The sequence below is a fragment of the Tympanuchus pallidicinctus genome, unplaced genomic scaffold, assembly GCF_026119805.1.
Source record: "Tympanuchus pallidicinctus isolate F22 unplaced genomic scaffold, pur_lepc_1.0 scaffold11, whole genome shotgun sequence".
NCBI lineage: Eukaryota > Metazoa > Chordata > Aves > Galliformes > Phasianidae > Tympanuchus > Tympanuchus pallidicinctus.
Window position 1 is genome coordinate 8,365,488 of NW_026294627.1, and position 21,934 is coordinate 8,387,421.

The 21,934-nt window shown below is 44.5% G+C and overlaps 2 protein-coding genes across 4 annotated transcripts; one reads left to right on the plus strand and one right to left on the minus strand.

Annotated features, from left to right (window-relative positions):
• Positions 1-125: 125 nt before the first annotated feature.
• On the plus strand, positions 126-13,145 carry MED17 (mediator complex subunit 17). Its single transcript, XM_052669811.1, has 12 exons — positions 126-388; positions 1,421-1,587; positions 2,037-2,256; positions 4,182-4,318; positions 4,437-4,521; positions 5,028-5,180; positions 5,903-6,033; positions 6,727-6,911; positions 7,309-7,446; positions 8,485-8,602; positions 9,822-9,981; positions 12,774-13,145. The coding sequence occupies exons 1-12, from the start codon at positions 157-159 to the stop codon at positions 12,977-12,979; spliced, it is 1,932 nt and encodes a 643-aa protein (XP_052525771.1). The 5' UTR covers positions 126-156; the 3' UTR covers positions 12,980-13,145.
• VSTM5 (V-set and transmembrane domain containing 5) lies at positions 12,931-21,639 on the minus strand. Of its 3 annotated transcripts, none has more exons than XM_052670453.1 (5): positions 21,261-21,638; positions 18,897-19,226; positions 18,660-18,797; positions 17,751-17,875; positions 12,931-13,058 (listed from the first exon to the last, which is right to left on the minus strand). In XM_052670453.1, the coding sequence occupies exons 1-4, from the start codon at positions 21,343-21,345 to the stop codon at positions 17,832-17,834; spliced, it is 597 nt and encodes a 198-aa protein (XP_052526413.1). In that variant the 5' UTR covers positions 21,346-21,638; the 3' UTR covers positions 12,931-13,058; positions 17,751-17,831. The 3 variants fall into 3 exon arrangements, with proteins under 3 accessions (XP_052526413.1, XP_052526432.1, XP_052526422.1); XM_052670472.1 differs by lacking the exon at positions 12,931-13,058 and adding an exon at positions 15,656-17,185 and having other exon boundaries at positions 21,261-21,639; XM_052670462.1 differs by lacking the exon at positions 12,931-13,058 and adding an exon at positions 15,657-17,234 and having other exon boundaries at positions 21,261-21,639.
• Between the last annotated feature and the right edge of the window lie 295 nt (positions 21,640-21,934).

The following is a 21,934-nucleotide window of genomic DNA, read 5'->3' on the forward strand; positions in this document are numbered from 1 at the left end:
CGCTGCCAAACAAAATGCGCGCGCTGCGGTCGGGACCGCGCCCGAGCGCGTGCCCGTGAAGCCGGCCCCTCCCGAGCGCCGCTTCCGGAAACAGCCGAGCGCGCTCGGCTCGCGGCTCCGCCCGGCACCCGTAGGAGGCGAGGAGGGCGCGCCAAGATGGCGGGAGTGCCGGCGGTGCGCATCAGTATCGAGTCGGCGTGCGAGAAACAGGTGCAGGAGGTGGGGCTGGATGGCAGCGAGACCTACCTGCAGCCCCTCTCCATGTCCCAGAACCTGGCGCGCCTGGCTCAGCGCATCGACTTCAGCCAGGGCTCCGGCTCCGAGGAGGACGAGCCGGGCTCGGCGGGCCGCGCCTGGGCCGAGCCGAGCGAGGCGGAGGATGAGGAAGGTGGGGGCGGCCGGGCCGGGCGGTGTGGCTGCCGGAGGCCTTCGGGGTGGGGGTGCGCGGACTGCGGCCGCTGCGGCTGCTCTGTGCGTACCCGGAGGGCGGCGGGGTCGGGCCGGGAGCGCCTCGTGGGGTTCCCCTGAGCCTGGTGCAGGGTGTGCGCCTGCGGCATGGCAGACACCGCTATTTCTGTAAGGATAGAGCGCTGCCCTGCTGGGAACGGCTTGGGGGTGTTGGTGGATGGGAAGCTGGATGTGAGCCAGCAGTGTGTCCTAGCTGCCCAGAGAGCCATACGTATCCTGGGCAGCCAGAGCAGCACAGCCAGCAGGGCGAGGGAGGTGATCCTGCCCCTCTGATCTGTGCTGTGGGGCCTCACCTGGAGCACTGAGTCCAGATGTGGAGTCCTCAATATAGCAGAGATGTGGAGCTGTTGGAGTGCATCCAGAGGAGGGCCACAAAAGTGCTCCAAGTGATGGAACAACTTTCCTATGAGGACAGGCTGAGAGAGCTGGGGTGTGCAGCATGGAGATGAGAAGGCTGTGGGGAGACCTGACAGCAGCCTTTCAGTATCAAAAGGGGGCTGTAAGAAAGGAAGGGTCAGGCTCTTCAGCAGGGTCTGTTGTGACAGAATAAGGGGAAATGGTTTCAAACTAAAAGAGTGAAATTTAGGCTGGATATATGAAAGAACTATTTTTCCAATAAGGATGGTGAGGCACTGGAACACATTGTCCAGGGAGATGGAGATGGTTCTGGTGACCCTTAAGGTCAGGCTGAACTTGGCTCTGAGCAATCTGTTGTAGCTGTAGGGGTCCCGTGGAAGGGCAGTTGGACTAGATGACCTTTAAAGGTCTCTTCCAACTCAAGTGATTCTAAAATACTTCTGACAGAGGCCTAGAAAACACCTTAAGAAAAGGGAGATAAGATAAACCCATGTATCACATTGTGTTTTATGCTTTTGTGGCAGGTTTGTAAAACAATAGGGTGTAAGACTCGTTCTCAAAACATACCTTGTGTCTGTATTTGTTTTGTTTTTAGGGTTGGTGAAGTTTCAGCCGTCCCTCTGGCCTTGGGACTCAGTGAGAAACAACTTAAGAAGTGCCCTGACTGAAATGTGTGTGCTGTATGATGTCCTCAGCATCGTTAAGGATAAAAAGTTCATGACTCTGGATCCAGTGGTGCAGGATCCACCTCCTGCCAAGCAGGTTCGTTGCAGCTTATGCATTTCCTGTGTGTTTATACTGATGGTTTTGTTACACTGAGGCTTTTCTGTGTGAGTGATAAGTACAAAAACTGGTAGTGTTCCACATGGTGTCTTCATGCTGTGCTCTATGGGTGAGTAGGAGGGCTCAAAGTGGGAGAGGATGCTGAGCTCAGAGGCTTCTTGGAGTTGTAAATCAAAGTGCTTCTTGTGGCCATATAATGCTGATGTGAAGGTAATTCTGAATAGGCTACTCAGCATCCAGCAAAAGCTCCCTCACTGTCAGCACAATATCAGAAGCTGAAACATTGTTGCCTCTGTGGAGTGCTGCTCAGCAACAGCTAAAACGTTGGTGTGTTATTAACATTATTTTTTTCCCAAAGCCAAAACACAGCATCATACAAGACACAGCAGAAACCATGAAATGTTTGTTGGGTTTCATTTTCCTCCTAGAATCCTCAGTTTCTACAGCTGATTTCAAAAAAGAAGTCATTAGCAGGTGCAGCTCAGATCCTGCTAAAAGGAGCAGAAAGATTATCCAAATCAGTTGCAGAAAACCAGGAAAATAAGCGACAAAGAGACTTCAACTCAGAACTACTGAGACTGAGACAGCACTGGAAGCTGAGAAAAGTGGGAGACAAAATTCTTGGTGATCTGAGCTACAGAAGTGCAGGTATGCAGTAGGGTGTTTTGCCTTTACTTAGAAATGAATATTAAGATTTTACATAAAGTGTTTTAAGCTGAAAAAACAGTTGGAGTATGTTTAATAATATGTATCAGTTAATAACACATAATTATGAGACAGAATTGTAAGAGAACACGTTTTATTATCAGGGAAAATATCCCACCATCCTTAACCTAGAAAGTGATTTTAAAGGCAAGAAGAGTTTTAGTAAAGATTGCTTTACAGAACAGTTCTATACTGGCTGACAAGTAGGCCTTATGGACAAAAGCCCATGAAGCATTTTTTTAAATTGAGGAGTCTCTTTTCTGAACACAGATTTGTAGGCATCTAAACTGATTATTTTGGGCACCTGTTGTTGCAGTGAAGGTGGGTAGAGATTTAGAGCTGCTCATCTTCCATTAATGAAGATGCCGTAGCTCTGACTCTCCTTGAGTCTCACCAAAGCCATATGGCAGGTGCTGCCTTTGAGTCACATCAAATGCATTGCAGCAATACAGGCGTGGAAAAGAGCACCTGGGAAGTTGCTTGGCAGAAAAGGACCTGGGATGCTGGTTAGAAAATGTCTGAATGTGAGCCAGCAGTGTGCCTTAGTGGCCAAGAAGGCCCATAGCATCTTGGCCCACATCAGAAACTGAGCTGCCAGCAGAGCTAGGGAAAGGATTGCCACTTCCATGCAGCATTGGTGAGACCATACCTTGAGTACTGGGTTCAGTTTTGGGCCTTTCGCTGCAAGAAGGACGTGGAATTGCTCAGATGTGTACAGAGAAGAGTAACAAAGTTGGAGGGACTAGAAAATGAGAATTATGAGGAGTGGCTGAGGGAGGTGGGCTTGTGTAGTCTGGAGAATAGAAGGTTGAGAGGAAACCTCAGTGCTCCCTACGACTACCTAGACAGTGGTTTTGGGGGACTTGATAGATGAAAAACTTAACGTGAGCCAGCAGTGTGCCCCTGCAGCTCAGAAAGCAAATGGTATCCTGGGCTTCATCAGAAGAGGGGTGTCCAGCAGGGACAGGGAGGTGATTGTCCCCCTCTGCTCTTGTGAGGCCCCATCTGCAGTACTGTGTCCAGGTCTGGAGCCCCCAGCACAAAAAAGACAGAGAGCTGTTGGAGAGAGTCCAGAGGAGGGCTATAAAGATGATCAGGGGACTGGAGCACCTCCCCTACGAGGACAGGCTGAGGGAGCTGATCTTGTTCAGCCTGGAGAAAAGAAGGCTGCGGGTGACTTCGTTGCAGCCTTCCAGTACCTCAAGGGAATCTACAAACAAGAGGGGACTCAACTCTTTGAAAGGGTAGATAACTGCAGGACAAAGGGAAATGGTTTTAAGTGGAGGGAGGAAAGATTTAGGTTGGATGCCAGGGGGAAATTCTTTACTATGAGAGTGGTGAGGTGCTGGAACAGCTGCCCAGAGAGGTTGTGGATGCCCCATCCCTGGAGGTGTTCAAGGCCAGGTTGGATGGGACCCTGGGCAGCCTGGTCTAGTATTAAATGGGGAGGTTGGTGGCCCTGCATGTGGCAGGGGGTTGGAGCTTCATGATCCTTGAGGTCCCTTCCAACCCGGGCTGTTCTGTGATTCTGTGCTTACAGCAAGGAGAGTGTTGGTCTCTTTTCTTAGGTGACAAGCAATAAGGTGCAAGGAAGTGGTCTCAAGTTGTGTCAGGAGAAATTAGATTGGATACTAGGAAGAGTTTCTTCATGAAGGGAGTAGTTTAAGGTTGGAAAGGCTGCCCAGGAAGGTGGTGGTGTCCCCATGTGGAGATATATAACAGATACATGGACATGTACCAAGGGACATGGTTTAGTGATGGGACTTCGTAGATCAGATTAATGACTGGACTTGATGATCCTGAAGATCTTTTCCAACGTGGATGATTTTAGGGTTCTACTACATGCGTCTTTGTTCTTCTTTGATTAGGCTCCCTTTTCCTTCATCATGGCACGTTTGAGGTGATTAAAAACACTGACATTGACCTGGATAAAAAGATACCTGAGGATTACTGTCCTTTGGATGTTCAAATCCCAAGTGATTTAGAGGGATCAGCCTATATAAAGGTTTGCCAGAAACTTCAATACAAAAGCATGGATTTTATGCTATTTGCATGCTTGCAACAAAGAATAAACTTCAGGTAACCTTTTTCTTTTTTTTTTTTTTCCTTCTTTTTCCACATAGGTTTCTATTCAGAAACAAGCTCCAGACATTGGTGACCTTGGGACAGTCAATCTCTTTAAAAGACCCATGCCAAAATCAAAACCAGGTATGTTATTTTCTGGGTGTGTTCTCAAGAAATAGATGATATTTAATTTGAAAATTATCACATAAAGCTTTAAAGAAGAGTGGACAAGAATATTCTTATTTAATCTAAATAAATTCTGAGAAATACTCAATTTGTAGAAGAATCATAGAATGGTGTGGGTTGAAAAGGACCACAGTGATCCCCTGGTTCTGACCCCCTGCTATGTGCAGGGTCACCAACCACCAGACCAGGCTGCCCAGAGCCACATCCAGCCTGGCCTTGAATGCCTGCAGGCATGGGGCATCCACAGCCTCCTTGGGCAGCCTGTTCCAGTGTGTCACCACCCTCTGTGTGAAAAACTCCCTCCTAATATCTAACCTAAATCTCCCCTGTCTCAGTTTAAAACCATTAATACCACCTTACTACTCCAGTGCTGGCATTCAGGGCAACTACTGTAGAATATTTGGTATCTGAACAGAAAAGCAGCTTCTCTTTACTTTTCTGAAGATTTGAATTTATATTTTCAGGTACCCCGCACTGGCAGACAAAACTGGAGACTGCACAGAATGTTCTCCTGTGTAAAGAAATCTTTGCCCAGCTGTCACGAGAAGCTGTTCAAATTAAATCACAAATTCCTCACATTGTTGTGAAAAATCAGATCATCTCTCAGCCTTTCCCAGGTAGGATTACTTGTTAAATACAGACTGAAATTCTGTTTTATGAGATATTTTTTTTTTTTTTTTTTTATTTTTTAGTTTAAGAAACAAAGCAAAGTGTTAACCTTGCTTTTCAAAGATTGTGAAAAACAGAGTTTCCCAAATTTTTACTTGCTAATTATAGTAAAATTCAACTAATATACTTTATTTTCTAACTTACTCATATTTTATTATACAGACTTTGGGTTTTGTCAGTAGTACTTAACATTGTTTTGTCAACTGTAGTGATAGGTACATGTTTTGGAGCTTTGCAAAGATCACTGCTTCATGTAAGTGAAACTTTAGAGGAGAGTTAATGGGTTATCTGTGGAACTAAGGGTGATGCTTTTCAATGGGGGCAATTAGAGAAGATGAGGATGGGTCAGAGCTGCTGAATTTGTACAAGGGATGCACAACTACTTATGAAGAAACCTTTTCCTTTTTTTTTCTTTCCTGTGTGTGTGGGTTTGAGTAGTAGAAATAAGTATGAAATCAACCTGTTGAGGTAGTAGTTGGCCTGACAGCACTTCAGTGAACACTGTTACCTGCTTTTGCTGCTGTGCTCTCCATCATTTGATTTCTACATTTTTTTTTCTCTGAGATAGTGTTGGTTGTAAAGCTGATGTCTGTATAAGGTCAAGATTAAGTTCTCAACAGCCTGCTTGGAAACTGTGTCCTTATTATTAAATAAAACCTGCTTTGCACAGGTTTGCAGTTGTCTATTTCTCTGTGTCACTCTTCCAATGACAAAAAATCACAGAAGTCTGCTTCGGAAAAACAGAATCCCGAGGATCATCTCTATGTTCTGGAACATAATTTGCATCAACTTATCAGAGAGGTAATGCATTCATAGTCCAGGATTGGAGGGGGCTCTTTTTGGCTTTTGCTTGGACTTGCAGGCCTTATGCACTGCTGTAGTAACAGATGGCCACTAGAGGCCAGTAAATTTCTGTCCATTTCTGTGAAGCAACCTGCTGGTCAGGTTTACTGTGCGTTGGTGACTAAGGAGTTCCAGCTGTGCTTTAATAGCATACTGGTTCTGAACCAAAGATTAAACCTGGCTGCTCACTCTGGAAAAGCCATGCAAGGGTTTTTTCAGTCCAGCTCCTCAGTTTCCCTTTTCTACCTCTGTGTGTAATTAGTGTTTATCAAGTACTTAATGATTTGAGTATTGATTCGGATTATACTTCCACAAGAAAAGAACAGTAAATGTCTGCAGTAACTCTGCTTCACTTGAGGTCTGATCACTGCTTCAGTGCTTTAGATTGTCATGTAATTGCATGGGAAGACCTGGGGAAATAGGTAGAGATGTGCTCCCTCCCTGAACAGAGAAAGTGCAGATGTCTAAGCAGTTGTGAAAACGTGTTCCAGAAAGTGTTCCTATCCATAGGACGTGGCTCCAGAAGCCATGAAGTCATGTGAAAAAGGGAACAGTTTTAAGATTTGATGTGAATCAGCGTATTCAGAGTATCTGTATTAAATCTTGCAGTTGTGTTATTTGGTCACTTTCTCTTCTAACAATTGTTTGCAGTGTCACAAGCAAACTTTGAGCTCCACAGTGATGCCACATCCAGCAAGTGCCCCTTTTGGCCACAAGAGAATGAGGCTAGCGGGGCCACAGGCTTTTGATAAAAATGAAATCAGTTCTTTGCAGTCAAACGAAGGACTTCTGGAAAAGATCATAAAACAGGCAAAACACATCTTTCTGAGGCGCAGGTGGGTCACGAGCTGTGTGATGAAATGGGTCATTGTGGAAAACAGGATTTTTGTCAGTGTTCAGTTTCTACTTCTTTGTTTAAGTACTGAGAAGGATAACGATGTACGATCACACAGTACTTGGCCAGAGAAATCTGAATTTTTCCTTTTAGTGAGGTCTGTGACAGCTGATGGAGGCTGCTGATTGTTGTACTTCTCAATGGTCTTTGCTGAGCAGCTGATGCTGAATAATATTGTAGCAATACTTCTGCAGAACATATGTGAAATAGACACAGTAAACAGCCATGCTTAATTTACAGCTAGAATTTTGAAGTACATCGACTCATTTCCTTTAAAGAAGATAACAGCAGAAATCAGCAATGTTATTTTGAGTGGAATGTCTCTTTTTTCCCTCTAGAACTGCTCGAACCATTGACAGTCTGGCTAGTCGTATTGAGGATCCTCAGATTCAGGCCCACTGGTCAAATATAAATGATGTTTATGAATCCAGTGTTAAAGTTCTAATAACTTCTCAAGGGTATGAACAGATATGCAAGTAAGTATGAAAACATTTGCATCTTTCTGTTTGCGTTGCAGTAGCACGGCATATACAAGTGGAGTGTTGCAATTGTCATAGAATCATAGAATGTCCTGGGTTGAAAAGGACCACAATGATCATCTAGTTTCAACCCCCAATTTTAGATTTGCTGTAAAACAGAAAGCTAGGGGCCTGTTTTTGTGTACAACTATTGTGTTTTTCTGAGTGGTGAGAAGGAACAGCTACCTCCTCGCCCCCTTTACAGTGCATTTAATGTTGAAACTTAGTAAGTAGTTATCTAGCACAGTTTCCTTCAGGGAAAGGTTCGAAGAGGAAAGTGGTTCTTTAGGACAGAGGTGTATGGAGACAGCTGAATATAGAGTGTTTCTGTACATGCTTGCCTTTAAGCTTCCAATCTGGGCATGGAGAGCTAGTCAGTGCTCTGCCCTAGCTTGGTTACAGAGGCACTGAAATGTGAAGCTCATGTAATTTATGTTATTACTGTATTGTCACTAAGGTATGAGACTTCAAGTAGTGGAAACGAATGCCTACACGCTGACCATTGGTGCGTTCACTGATAGCTATGGTGGGTGAGCTGGTTGCCTTAGCACCCTCTGACCATTTTGAGCAGTTCTCTTTGGCTCTGTCCACACTGGTGCAGTTTGCAGTCTCTCTTCCAGAGTACCTGTGCTGCTTAAGTCTTGACAGCAGGATAGAACCATTCCTTAGTAAATTTTCCCCTGTCTTCTGGAAGGAAATGTGCACAGAGGCAGGGAGGGGGCTGTGAGGTACCTCAGGACTTGATTTGAACAAGCAGCGCACCAGCTCTGGGAATGTGCCATGGAATACATTTGCCCTGCGTTGTAGAGGGGGACATTGTGGTGAATGATGTAACTGAGATGTTTGAAGTTGGTATTGTATTCCACGGGCTTTGCCCTATCCTTATCTTAGAGTTCTTATCAAGTAATCAGAAGAATTCTGTGTTCTTAGAACAAACTTCCTATTTTCTGAGGTGTTATAATGCGTTTTGAATAAATGTGTATCTTGTCTTCAAAGATCCATTCAACTACAGCTCAACATTGGAGTTGAACAAATCAGAGTAGTGCACAGAGATGGAAGAGTTATTACACTGTCTCATCAAGAGCAAGAGCTGCAGGATTTCCTTTTATCTCAGGTATACTCGTATACTTTGTTCTTCCTTTTCTTCTGGTATTTTGGGGAACAGAAGTGAAGATCTCACCTTTATCTGTGTAGAAAATATTAGGAAACTTGAAATGAAGTTATTGCCTACAGGAAAGGTGGGTAACTGGATTTTCCAGTATGTTTGTATAGTGAATTTAGCAACTGCTATAAAATGTAATACCAGGTCACTAGCAGCAATCAGTTTTTTGCCCTTCCATTAGAAATACTACTGATTGTGATACTCATTATCAGGGCAATAGGTTTGTTGCTGACTTCAGAACCAGCCAGTGAGAGCAGCCTACAAGGTATTCAATATGTTAAGCTTACTGTAACCAAATCCAATCTAGAGATCTTAATGAGCCCGCAATTACTGTCATTTCAGCACTGTGTTGTTAATGATTGCAGCAACCATTATTAAATCAGTTGATATTTGAACAGAGGCTTGTTAATTGCGTGGAGCAAGCTGCTGGTTCTGTTCAGAAGTGACAGTCTCCCTAATACACGTTGTAAATAGTCACAATACAGGTCTGTAGTAACGGTGCTTGGCCTGGTGCAGTTGCATCAAACTCCACAGCGCAAAGAGAACAAGTTGAAACAGATTCTGCTGATGATATCTCTTCATGAAGATGTGTTTTTAGACTTTCAGAGAACTGCTAACAGTGCTGGGTTATTCTTTGCAACAAGTGTTACTTTTTGATGTGGAAAAACATTCTCTTCTAATCTTGTAAGTTGTTGAAGTTCAAAGCTTAAAGCCCTTGAGCATTAATGGAGATAATCATGTGCCAGAGAACCTCGGCCTTTATTTGAGCTTGCATTGTTAATACATATTTGCAAAGGTATTTTAGATATTTTACAGCAAAGATCTCTGTCCAAGAAAAGACATTTCAAAATCCTTTTCATAACAGTTGGGTTATTTTTTTTCTTAATTGAAAGCAGTACTTCAAAAAGTCCTCTGGCTGAGTGGTGTGTTTGATATAATGGTTGCCTCTGCCTTCAAAGCTATCCTGACATACATAACAACATGTTTTGGGGTTTGTTGTTGTTTTTTTGAACAACCACCACCACCAAAAGAACAAAAACAAAGAAAAGAAACCCAAACAACAACAAAACCACACAAAAAACCCATAGTAGAACCCAGTTATAGTTCCTCTGTATTTCATTTTGTGGTGTGCAAATACTGATGAGAAGATGAACCTCTTGTCACCTTTCAGATGTCGCAGCACCAAGTCCATGCAGTTCAGCAGCTTGCAAAAGTTATGGGATGGCACGTGCTGAGCTTCAGCAATCACGTTGGCTTGGGGCCAGTGGAGAGTATTGGCAATGCATCTGCAATAACTGTAGCATCACCAAATGGAGACTATGCCATTTCAGGTAATACTTCCTATTTCAAATGTGTACAGAATTCTTAAGTTCTAAAGGGTTTTTAAGCTTTCCTCTAAAATCAGTCTCCAGGATTTTTTAAAACAATGACAACTTATAGCAAAATATTCTAGAAATGATCTCTTGTGTGTGGATTTGGCACCTAAAGAGAATGAGTACTTTGCCAAGTAGCCATTTAATTATTAAACCAGGTTTGACTTAGACAAGCATGAAAATAATTCTTAGAACTGGCACAGAAAAAACAGATTGCAGAAACCATTGTGATCTTGAGAGGAGGGAATAAGGCAAACAACAGGATCACAACCCTGGGCTTAAGGAGCACAGGGTTTTCTGTAGGGATCTGCTTGGATGAATCACCTGGGATGCACACACCTGGGAAGACACAGGAGTCCAGAAGAGCTGGTTGGTGGTGGTGTTTTTTTTCCAACGATCACCTCTTTCAGGTCAGGGATGATCATTTGCATGTGCACCAAGTTGTGCAAGGTGTCAGAAGATCTGCGTGAACAAGGAGTTCGTGATTCAACTCAGGTGAAAAAGGCCACAGAAAACAGAAGCAGGTGACCTGAGAATATGATAGAGATGCTGCTTAAGAATTCAAGCGTGGGAATAGGAAAGCTAAAGTGCATCTGGGATTGAATTTGGTGTGGGACATACAGAGTAGTAAAGAGCTTCAGTCAGTATGTCAACAGCAAAAGAGAGCCTAGGGAAAGCCTGAGCCTGCTGCTAAGTGGGGACAGGACCTGGTAGCTGAGAACATGAAGAAGGCTAGAGTACCTGATGTCTTCTTTCCTTTGGTCTTAAGACTGACCTTCAGAAATCCCATGTCCCCATGATATGGATCCGGACTTAACCTGACCCTCCTTACTGAGGTTAAAGGGGATGATTCTGTGAGTCTGTAACAAAGAATGATGTAGGATGTGTGTGTGAGCGCTGAAGGACCTGGTCAGTGTCACTGCAAATTCACTCTTGATGATCCGTTAAAGGTCTTGTTGATCAGGAGAGATTCCTGAAGACAGGAAGAAGGCCTGTGTCATATATTAAAGAAGGAGAATGGGAAACTCCAATCTGGTCAGCCTCACTGCAGTTACTAAAAAGGTGAAGGGGTAAAAAAAACTTAGCAGTTTCCCAACATATTAAGGGCATAAGATGACTGGGAGTAGCTGACATCAATTTATGAAGGGGAAATTACGTTCAATCAGTCCAAAAGCTTTTTACAGTGAGATAACTAATTCAATAAGTGAGGGGAGAACAATGGATGTTTTCTATTTTAGCAGGATTTTTGAGACTGTATGCCAACATCCCCCTTGATTGACAGAGTGATGGAATAGGAGCTAGGCTGGCTGGATTGCCAGGCTTAAAAGGTTGTGATCCTCAGCCACGAAATCCAGCTGGATGCCACAGGTGTGGTATAACCCTGAGTTCAGTACTGGGACCATGGCTGCTTAGAGCAGCTGGATGTTGGGGCAAGTTTGCTGGTGATACAAAAATGAGAAGTAGCTGATAATGTGATAATCTGTGTGCTGCCATCCTAAGACTTGAACACATTGAGAACTGGGCTGGCAGGAACCTCAGGGTGTTCAGTAAAGGGCAGTGCTAAGTCCCACACATGGGGAGGAGAGTACAGGAGAGGCAGGACATGCTGGAGTGATTCCAACAAACAGCCACAAGGAGCATCGTGGGACTGGAGCACCTCTCCTGTGAGGAAGGGCTGAAGGAGTTCGGACTGTTCAGCCTGGGGAAGAGGAGGCTGAGGGGTGACATCATTAGTGTCCATAAATACCTGAAGGGAAGAGTGCAGTGAGAATGAAGCCAGGTTCTTTTCAGTGGCACCCAGCCATGGGCACAAACCGATACAAGGAAATTTCATTTAATCATAACAGCCTTTTCACTGTGAGAATGGTTGGACCCAGGTTGCCCCAAGAGGCTGTGGGAACCTGACTGGAAATCTTTCTGAACAACCTGCTCTTGAAGACCTTGCTTTGTGCCAGGGGTTTCGACTAGATGAAGACTAGGCTCCTCTGGTCTACATTTTGAAGATTATCTTTCATAGGCAAAGAACTGGCAGCTGAGGTAGCTTCTGGATCCACACGTGTTAGTTTTGGTTGGTGCATAAGTTGTGTCTCCACCTGTGCTTCTCAGATCTGAAGTGGTCATACAGCAGTTTTGATCCGCTGCCACAGGTGTAATGTTTGGGAAAGCTGAGTGTTACCTCCTTAACCAAATAATGAGCTCTCCACCACCAAAAGAAAAGAAATAAATGCAACGAAGAAATACAAGCAAAAAAACTGTCACCTAGACTTGGAGAATATCACTCTCTCTCCACCTATCTTGCAGTTTGATATCAGCAGTCCTGACTTCGTTCCTCTCCAGAGAGGTATCCAATAGAATGAATATTTAATAGATGCAGCTCATGAAAATTAAAATGTACTTTCTGGAATAGAATGGTAGGGATCACCTTAGAGATAAGAATTAAGAAGGGGAAAAAAAGAGAACCACCCAACAACTTGATATTATTAAGGCTATTTTTCTTTGCACTTTATGTGAAATGTGTATTCTGTGGATTGTTTGTCAAATGTTTCTTTGATTTGCTTTAGCAAAGAGCAGTGCCAACATAAAAACTGTAGTGAAAAAGTGTGAAACCAGCTTACAACATAAATATATGTAAGGCAATTTGTCATTTGTTTTCAGTATGTTTGGAATTGACTCAACAATAATGTACTGCATACATGAGGGAGGGTGTTTAACATGAGTAAAAATACTCATAAAATCCTTGTTCATCACAGTACGTAATGGTCCTGAAAGTGGCAGCAAAGTTATGGTTCAGTTTCCACGGAGTCAGTGCAAAGATCTCCCCAAGGGCGACGTGCTGCAGGACAACAAGTGGAACCATCTTCGAGGGCCCTTCAAGGAAGTCCAGTGGAATAAAATGGAAGGGCGCAACTTCGTGTATAAAATGGAGCTGCTCATGGCAGCCCTGACTCCATGCTGATCATCTCTCAGTCTCCTCGTGGGGGCTTTGAGTCGTTGCTGTGCTGCCTGTGCAACAAAGGATGATTCAGCCTGTGGGGCTACACAAGAAAACAAAACCACATCTATTTCCTGTACAGATGCATCTGTTGTAGGGTTTATAATAAAGCATTATTAATGATGTGCAATACTTTTTCCAAGAGTTCCTTTCAGCTGTATCTCTGCAGGCTGCTCTACCTAGACCAACATTCCTAAGTGATTATTGTATTTTTCTTCTATAAAATGAAATTCAAGAGTCCTTTGCCTTATGAAAGGTGCCTGCTCAAAATGATACCCTTTCCTTCCCAGCCTCTGCTTTTTCTGAACAGATTTTTACAAATGTTTCTGATAAAAAGGCTCTGGGTCACGCACTGAATTTCTTGTGGAGAGGCACAGTGGTGTTGAGGGTTGTAAAGTCACAGCTTGTGACGTGGCTGTAGGTGACTTTATGCACTATTTGTTACTTTGCTTGCAATTTCTGTTGTTTGCAAGCTTGTTGAGGAAATGATCTTTACGTGTAAAATTCTCCTGCCAGTTTGAATTTTTGTGTAACTTTTTTGTGTAAATTCATGTCTAGAAGGAACAGACTGGGAAGAGGAAGAGCAGGTAACTCGTGTAGTAAGCCTTGGATCTCCATAGTCATCCTGTTCTTTGTTTTCTACCCTGGCATTCACTGCCATTCAGAAAAATGATAGTATTCTCTTAGAGGTCAGCTCCCTTGAGGTCTTCAAGAGGTAATTTTGTTTGTTTCTCTTTCTTTGTTGTAATTATAGCTGCCTTGATGTTTCTACTAAAGTTTTGCCCAGTTTTCCTTTTGTTTTGTTATTAATGGCTAAAGGTCTTTTTGAAACTGGTCTGTGTAAACTGGTTAAGATTTTCATCTACATTGTGTTACAAGGTGTGTATATACATACATACACAGAAAAGAACTTTTTGCACATAGAACACGCTTGAATTGAACACCGTCCTTCTGTAGTGACAGTTGTTCTTTTGCTACGTTCTTGAGCAATATGGAATAGCTGTTAGAAATACCTATTAAGCAACTGTTTTTGGCAAGCTGCTGTTCAGTGTGTATCCAAAGCAGCTATTATACTGTGTTGAAATTTTCCATTGTGGAACATACTGTTATTTCAGTTCCTTGAAGTTCTTAATTATGTGCAACTGGACTGTGGCAGAGAAAGGCATTTCTCATAAGGTGTCTTGGATAATTCATGAAATTGAAAAAATAATGGTTGAAAATAGCACACAGGTCTCGGGGTGGGTGAATCTTACACGACTGCCTGTTCCCATATTGCTTGGCTAGCAGGTTTTGCTCCTTGCTGAACAGGGGGTGGCAGTGCAGCTCCCAGCACGTTGTGCACCTGACACAGCACAAAAATCTCACCCAAAATCAGATGTACATATGAAAAATTAATTAAATGGATCTGTGTACCTCACTGTTTTCAACCTCAACTGACAAGTCTGCATGGAGCAGCAGCCTTTTTGTCAAAGAAGCACTTGGTTACCAAATAATCACTTTGGAGCTATGAAATTGTCACGCTTGCAGGATTTGTTTCCTTCTGGAGGAAAAAGAAGGATGCAGGGGGATCATTTATCTTGTTTCAGAAATGCATGGATGTGATGGGCGCAGAAAGTTGTTTAGACTTTCAGGCTTAGCTGTTAGTAAAAAAACAACACCCCATGGTTAGGAGCCTGCAGAGTGCCTTTCACAAAAGGAATATTCAATACTGATGGAAAACAGGCTGGGATGACCTCTAAATTGAGACACGAAGTTGGAGCTCTTAGCAGTATGCCTTTAAGCACAAGCTGGGTACATTTAGAGAGCACTGAGACCTTTATACTTGATTACGAAAGCAGTTTTGTGAACTTGGACATCTCTTTAATTACAGTTTAAATGCAAAATGCATTAATGTCCTTGATCTCTTGGAATCTTCCAAATATTACCTTTTGCTGCAGTTTTGCATGCAGTTTATAAGTGGAAAATGAATTGCTATTAATTTGTAAGCTTATGCTTTTGTAACAGCTTGCAGAAAAATTTTACATTCTTCAGCCAGCTCGTGTGCAGCAATGGACTGCCACAGGCATTTCATCCTCATGTTCTTTATATCAGTTACTGCAACAAGTAATATTATTGACAAATACCAGTTTCACAGAATTGGGAATAATTTATTGCTGTACCAGTAACCATTTTAAAATTTGGATAAAATTTTTCAGCGAGGAGTTGTCTATGGGAAAAGCAGTGTGCAGTCCAGTTACTGCCTCCTTGTTCCTCTGGCTACCACTATCTAAAAGCATCTATAGCCAAGGCTGGGTATCTGATGCTGCTGTATCTTTCACCAAGCTCAGAGCTCCAACTATCAATCATAGAATGGCCTGGGTTGAAAGGGCCCTCAAAGATTGTGACGCTCCAACCCCCTGCCACATGCAGGGCCACCAACCTCCCCATTTAATACCAGACCAGGCTGCCCAGGGCCCCATCCAACCTGGCCTTGAACACCTCCAGGGATGGGGCATCCACAACCTCTCTGGGCAGCTGTTCCAGCACCTCACCACTCTCATAGTAAAGAATTTCCCCCTGGCATCCAACCTAAATCTTTCCTCCCTCCACTTAAAACCATTTCCCCTTGTCCTGCAGTTATCTACAGTTGAGTCCCCTCCTGTTTGTAGATTCCCTTGAGGTACTGGAAGGCTGCAATGAGGTCACCCTGCAGCCTTCTTTTCTCCAGGCTGAACAAGATCAGCTCCCTCAGCCTGTCCTCGTAGGGGAGGTGCTCCAGTCCCCTGATCATCTTTGTGGCCCTCCTCTGGACCCTCTCCAACAGCTCTCTGTCTTTTTTGTGCTGGGGGCTCCAGACCTGGACACAGTACTGCAGATGGGGCCTCACAAGAGCAGAGCAGAGGGGGACAATCACCTCCCTGTCCCTGCAGGACACCCTTCTGCTGATGAAGCCCAGGATACCATTTGCTTTCTGAGCTGCAAAAGCACACTGCTGGCTCATGTTAAGGTTTTCATCCACCAGACCCCCTGGTCGTTCTTTACAGGGCTCTACTATGCTAGCTGGGAACTTCTCTTTGCTTTTACAGTGCATGTACACTGTAAGGGTTTTCAGTGGTCACCAACTTTCGAGTCAGGGCATTTGTGCCTGCCTATATTTTCTGACTTGTCATATTTATTCAAGTAAATATTTGTAGGCAAGAAATGGTTTTAAATGTCAGCTGCACTTATCATATTTTCTAAGCAACTCTAGATATGTGCTCAGCTTAGCCTATTCACTTTAAGTTCTAAGATTTGGGAATTAAAAGTAATAAATGGAAATAGGTATGCAGAAATAAAAGTATTCCGTATGTTACATGAATACCTTTCAGAGTCCTTCAAACTTAAAGGAAACACTTTCAGCTTCTGTGTCACCTAGGTTTAATTCACTCAGACATGCAGAGGACTGGCAATACATTTTTAGTGTGAAGAACTGGAACAAACTGTTCCTTCGTTGAGCTGTGTTTTATCTGGGATTTTCATTTATTTTTCAGTTTCTTAATTCCTGGGTGCAGGAAGGAGCAACCAGCTGAATCTTACAGCTGAATCAATGAGTGGCTGTAAGGCCCTATGCACTGCAATGGCCGTTCAGTCTGGGGCTGACTTTTCAGAAGTGTTGTGTTCCAAGTGCTTTGGAAAAAGCCTTTGTGGCTTCTATCTGCACTGTTAGGCACTTGATAGGAAGTTCTTTGTTTTCATGGATCAAACCTGTGGTACCTCAGCTGCTGAGCAATGCTGACCTTGAGAAGAGGGAAACTGTCATCTGAGAGAGGTGGTGGGTTGCCCACGCCTGGAGACACTCAAGGTCAGACAGGATGGGGCTCTGAGCACCTGATCAAGCTGTAGATGTCCCTGTTTGCTGCAGGAGGGTTGGACCAGGCAGCCTTGAAAGGTCCCTTCCAACTCTAACAATTCTATGATTCTACGACTCGTAAAAACTTTATGAGACAAGTGAGTGAAGTGTGGAAGAGGCAGTAGCAGCAGTTAAGCTCAAAAAGCCATGTGCTATCTGTAGACACAGACTAGCCCTTGGTCACTTACATTTTCAGTGTTTTGCCACTCTACTGGTGTGGGGTCAGTTTTTTATATCCTTCAGTCATTTCAGACAGCATCATCTTCAGTGCCTGTGCACAGTTCCTTGTTCGACAGCCTTTCCTAGTAATGTCATAAAATGTGTGTTCATGTCCCTGGGCAGTGTAAACAACTGGAAGCATAAGCAGAGGAACTTTGACCATCTTGGCATTATTTCAATGTCAGTTTTGTCTCAGAATTACAGCTTGTGTTCAGAGCTTTGGGAAATTCCTTATGACTGAAAGTAGCAGCATGTGCATAATAAACAGGATTCAACCCTTGCAGTTAATTTTTTAATTTAATATTGTAATTAGACACTAAATTTATTCGTAGGATCGTAGAGTGATCCTAATGGCTATTCTGCGTATAACAGGGGACTTGCTGTAGCCAAAATGCAAGTGTCCTGCAGGAACACTATCATTTTCTTACAGGTAGATATTATTGGTTGGTTGTTTTTAGGAGTGGCAGAGGCTGTGGATTTTATTAGTTAGCCACAAAAATGTGTTTGTGCTCAGCCATGAACACGTACTCTGAGTAGCAGAGCTGAAATCATAACAGGTCAAAACAAGTCCATCAGACACTGCTGATTTCAGGTCCTGTATTAGCAGCGTCAGTCAGGAATTTCTTATGGTAGTCACAAATACTTTACCTTTTAGGTTCCTTCTTGCTTTTCTTGCCAATACTTTCTCCTGAGGTAGAGTTGTTATTTTTGTTATGAGACAGTCCTTGGCTAACACTCAATGGTTTCCAATTCAATTTCTTCAGTTGTACTTGCTGCAAATGAAAGGATGAAATTATTGATTGGCAAGTGGATGGGAAGGTCAGCATTGCAAAATTAACAACTCCACGTTAATAGCTGAGACATTTTTAATTTTAACTCCAGTTTTACTCATCTAGAATTTGCTTTTAAGTACATCTTTTCAAAATATTTGACCACATAATAAGTCCCTCAGAACCCTGAATGTGACAGTAGTTGTCAAGTACAACAAAAAGCACTATGGAAAGTGAAACAAAGTCCACAGGGCTCCATGACTTCCAAAGGAGGGCTCTCCTAAGATGGGACTGAAACATAAGTCATTGGATCCTGTTCTGGATGATGACAGAGCCAGTCTCCAGAACTGCAGTATTCCTGAAGTCTGCCAAGGAGTGCACTGAATTCAGACTCTGAAGAACTCTTGCTGCATAGGAAAATTGTCTTTAACTGGAGGGAGGAGAGGCTTTACCCAAACTCTGGCAGGGTAAGAACATTTTCAGTAGCTACAGAAGCTCATGAGCTGTGTGTCCACTGTGAAAAAACAGCAGCAGCTAATGATGTAGGGAAGTGTTCTTTGGTTTCTGATATAAAATACAAGGTAGATGTCCTGTGGATCTTTTTCAATTTAATACCTATTATTCAGTTGCCTCTGTTAGTAAAGAGTTAAACAGGATGACTCAGCCAAGCCCTTCCAATTTCGTTTTTCTATGTCACCGCTTCACACCTTTACAGCTCAAACCATGAGTGAGTTTCTCAAATTTCTCAGATTGGAAAAACGTGTGTCTGGGCTGCATTCTTAGATACCTGTTAGCTTATGTGTCTTCTTCTGGAACAGGTAGAGGGATTTGTTACACAGCCACATGAAGCAGATCAAAATGGCAGATACTGCAGCAAGAAATACAAAGAGAACCACTACGAAATGTAAATCTTCATAGATAATCTCTGCAAAGAGGGCAGAAATGCGTGATGTTACGACATTGCTTATGAGCAGGTTAGTGTTTAAACACAGGGTAAGGCTAAGAAATCCCATGAGTTTCATACCATAAACATTGAGTATGATGGTGCCATAGGTGTTGGTTCCATACTCTTCTGTGACTGTGATAAAATAGTAGCCAGCATCTCTCATGCCCACGTTCAGAAGCTGTATAGAACCATTTTCAAAAGTAGTCACTCTGTCCTTATAGGCGCTGGATATGTTGATGTAATTCCCACTTTTCCACTCCACAATTTTGGTGGTGCCCCAGCTCGACACATGTTTCCACTCCACAGTGGCAATGCCTCTACAGGAGTACTCAACAGAGAGGAGGACATTCTGTGCCACCGTTGCGTTGATGTTGGGCTGCGGGACAATTAACGACACTCCTCCAGGAGCTGAAAGACAAAGGGGGCAATGAGTGCAGGAGGGGTGCAGCACTTGAATATCCTGGGCAGGGTGGGACCTCTTGGGAGGGCACTTCATCCTATCTTAGTGACTTCAGGACAGGAGTTTCTCTCTCTGTTGACCACTGTAGGAATACACATGTCTAACGTAAGACTAAATACGTGCTTTATTTGGTTGTAGTCAGAAGAAATGTCTGTGTCTTACAGGACAAGTAACAGCTTGTGTTTCAGTGTTTCGAGGAAACAGTGTGGAAGGGTCTTTCTGAGAAGGAAGTGTGAAGCTCTGGTCTTTTGACTACCTCAAATTGAGAAATGGAAATCGCATCATGTTCTCATAAACCTCATCCTTAATGTATTTTATCATGTATGGGAAAAGTAGGTGCTGCACTTTCTTCATAAGCTCTCAAAGCCCTGCAACCCACAGCCTCCTCAGAGGTAAATGAACTGTCTTTTGGGAACAGTCCAAAGCTCCATCTCTCCTGTGTCCCCAAAGTCAGTACATTTCACAGTAATGTATTTACAACTCAATTGCCAAGCACTTAACAAACAAACAAAACAGGGATGGCATTTATGATTTCCAAAGTCAATTACAATATTCCAGTTTATAGGGACTTCAGACAGACCAAGTCAGCCTAATGCCCACACTAAAATGACAACAAACATTCTGACGAAATACAAAACCTGGTTTATTTACCTCATGCCGTGGATCAAGAGTAATGCTTTTGTGTTCACCAGTAACTGGCTTGCCTTTGAAGTCCTATGTTTAAAATGGAAATCTTAACAGCCATGGCCAAAGTAAGCTGTTATATCAACTAATCATCCCCCCAAAGCACGGACTGTAGCAAGCTTAGGTACGTGAAGACTTGGCAAGGACTTCATCGTGTTTGCATAATGAGAGGGACAGCAGGCTGCTGGAGATGTCACGTAGGCTTTAAATCAGAAATAATATGTTAGCAGTGTTTGAGAGAACAGCTACATCAGGACAGCCAGCTACCTGCCAGTGCAGATAAATCACATCATCAGAGGGATCTTGTTGCACCAACTTCCAGGCAAAAATGTATATGAAAAAATAATTATCACACACTTCCCACTAATGTGATTATGGAGCTGCTCGTAACTGCTGAACAGAATGGATCATTTGGTTTAATGTGTAACTGCGATAACCCTACTTGCATGGGGGGTTTTCCTGCATGAGGATTTGGAAGAACACCAAACATTTGAGTTTCAATGGGCACACGTCGTTTTTGAGTTAATGGCACGTTAGTGATACTTGGCGAGAGGCTGGGTTTCCTGCCTGCAGAAATCAAACCAGACTGAAGGCAGATAAAGCACGGGGGGGGGGGGGGGGGGGGGGCTTTTCCTGTGTCAGCTCCCCCACCCTCAGTAGCAGTAGCCTGACTGCTGCTGCCGAGCTGGAACAGCAGTGGGACCTCAGCTCTTCCCAGGACACGACTGCTGGGATTCTCCCTCCGTGGGTTCTCGCCATGCCCTCCCACAGCACCGCGGCATTCTCGGCCAGGCGGTGCTCGCCTTCAGCCTGCCTTCACCAGAGACAGCGCAGGCCAGGGAAAGGGCTTTGTGGCAGTGAGACAAACAGATGGGAGCTCCCGGTAACCGCTGCAAACTGTTCCCGTTGTTTTCAGTTCCCTGCGTTTATTTAAAGGCCTTTTGCTCTGTTTCTGACCAGAGCTGAGCTGACAGTCTCTCTGCAGTGCCTTCTAATGCCGGGATAAAGGCAGTTCTTTTGCATATATGACTGCAAGGTAAAGGTTAAAAAGATACGCCCTTCCACTGAACTATCTGCAAATACCTGAACTCCCCACGCAGCCCACGGAGCCAAACGCAGCACCGCAAGATCTGAACACCGACAAACATCTGTGACACGCGGTCCTGCCGGTTGGACCCCAAGAGAAACGCGGCAGCCCGCACAGCAAACGTCGCACCCAGCGCCCGCAAGCGGCCACGGCGCGGCCAAGGGCGACGGGCGCACGCAGGAGGAAGAAGGAAGGGGACGGGCGCACTTACTCTGCAGAGCCCAGCCGGCCGCCAGGCAGAGGGTGACGGTCCCCACGATGGCACCGCGTCTCCGACAGCCCCGCACAAATCTCATCGGAGAGCGGCCGCGGCGCCGGCATTGACCCCGCCGGGCGGGGCCCGCGAGAACGGGCTGCGGCCTCCTCCTCCCCGCCGACCCTTCCCCGCGCCTCTCCTCCCTGCCCCGATACGATCGCGGGATGCAATTGGCCGCCAAGGGAGCCGCGTGGCAGAGCCCGAGCTGGAAGGGGAGGTTGTGGCCGGGTGGGGGTCGGCTCTGCTCGCACGTAACAGCGATAGGACGAGAGGGAATGGCCTTCAGTTGCGCTAGGAGAGGCTCGGGTTGGGTATTAGAAGCATTTCTTCTCGGTAAGGGCGGTGAGGCGCTGGCACGGGCGGCTCAGGGAGGGGTGGAGTCACCGTCCTGGAGGTGCCCGGGAACCGCGGAGATGTGGCGCTGAGGGACCGGGCACGGCGGGGTGGCTGCGGCTGGACGTGGTCAGCTTAGAGGTCTTTTCCAACCTTAATGACCCACAGGACGGTCGAGTCCAGCTGGCTCTACACAGTCACCCAAAATGGAAACCCTTTGACTGAGTCTGAGGGAGCTGGGACTGTTCAGTCTGGAGATGAGGAGGCTCAGGGGGATCTCGTTCATGTCCATATGT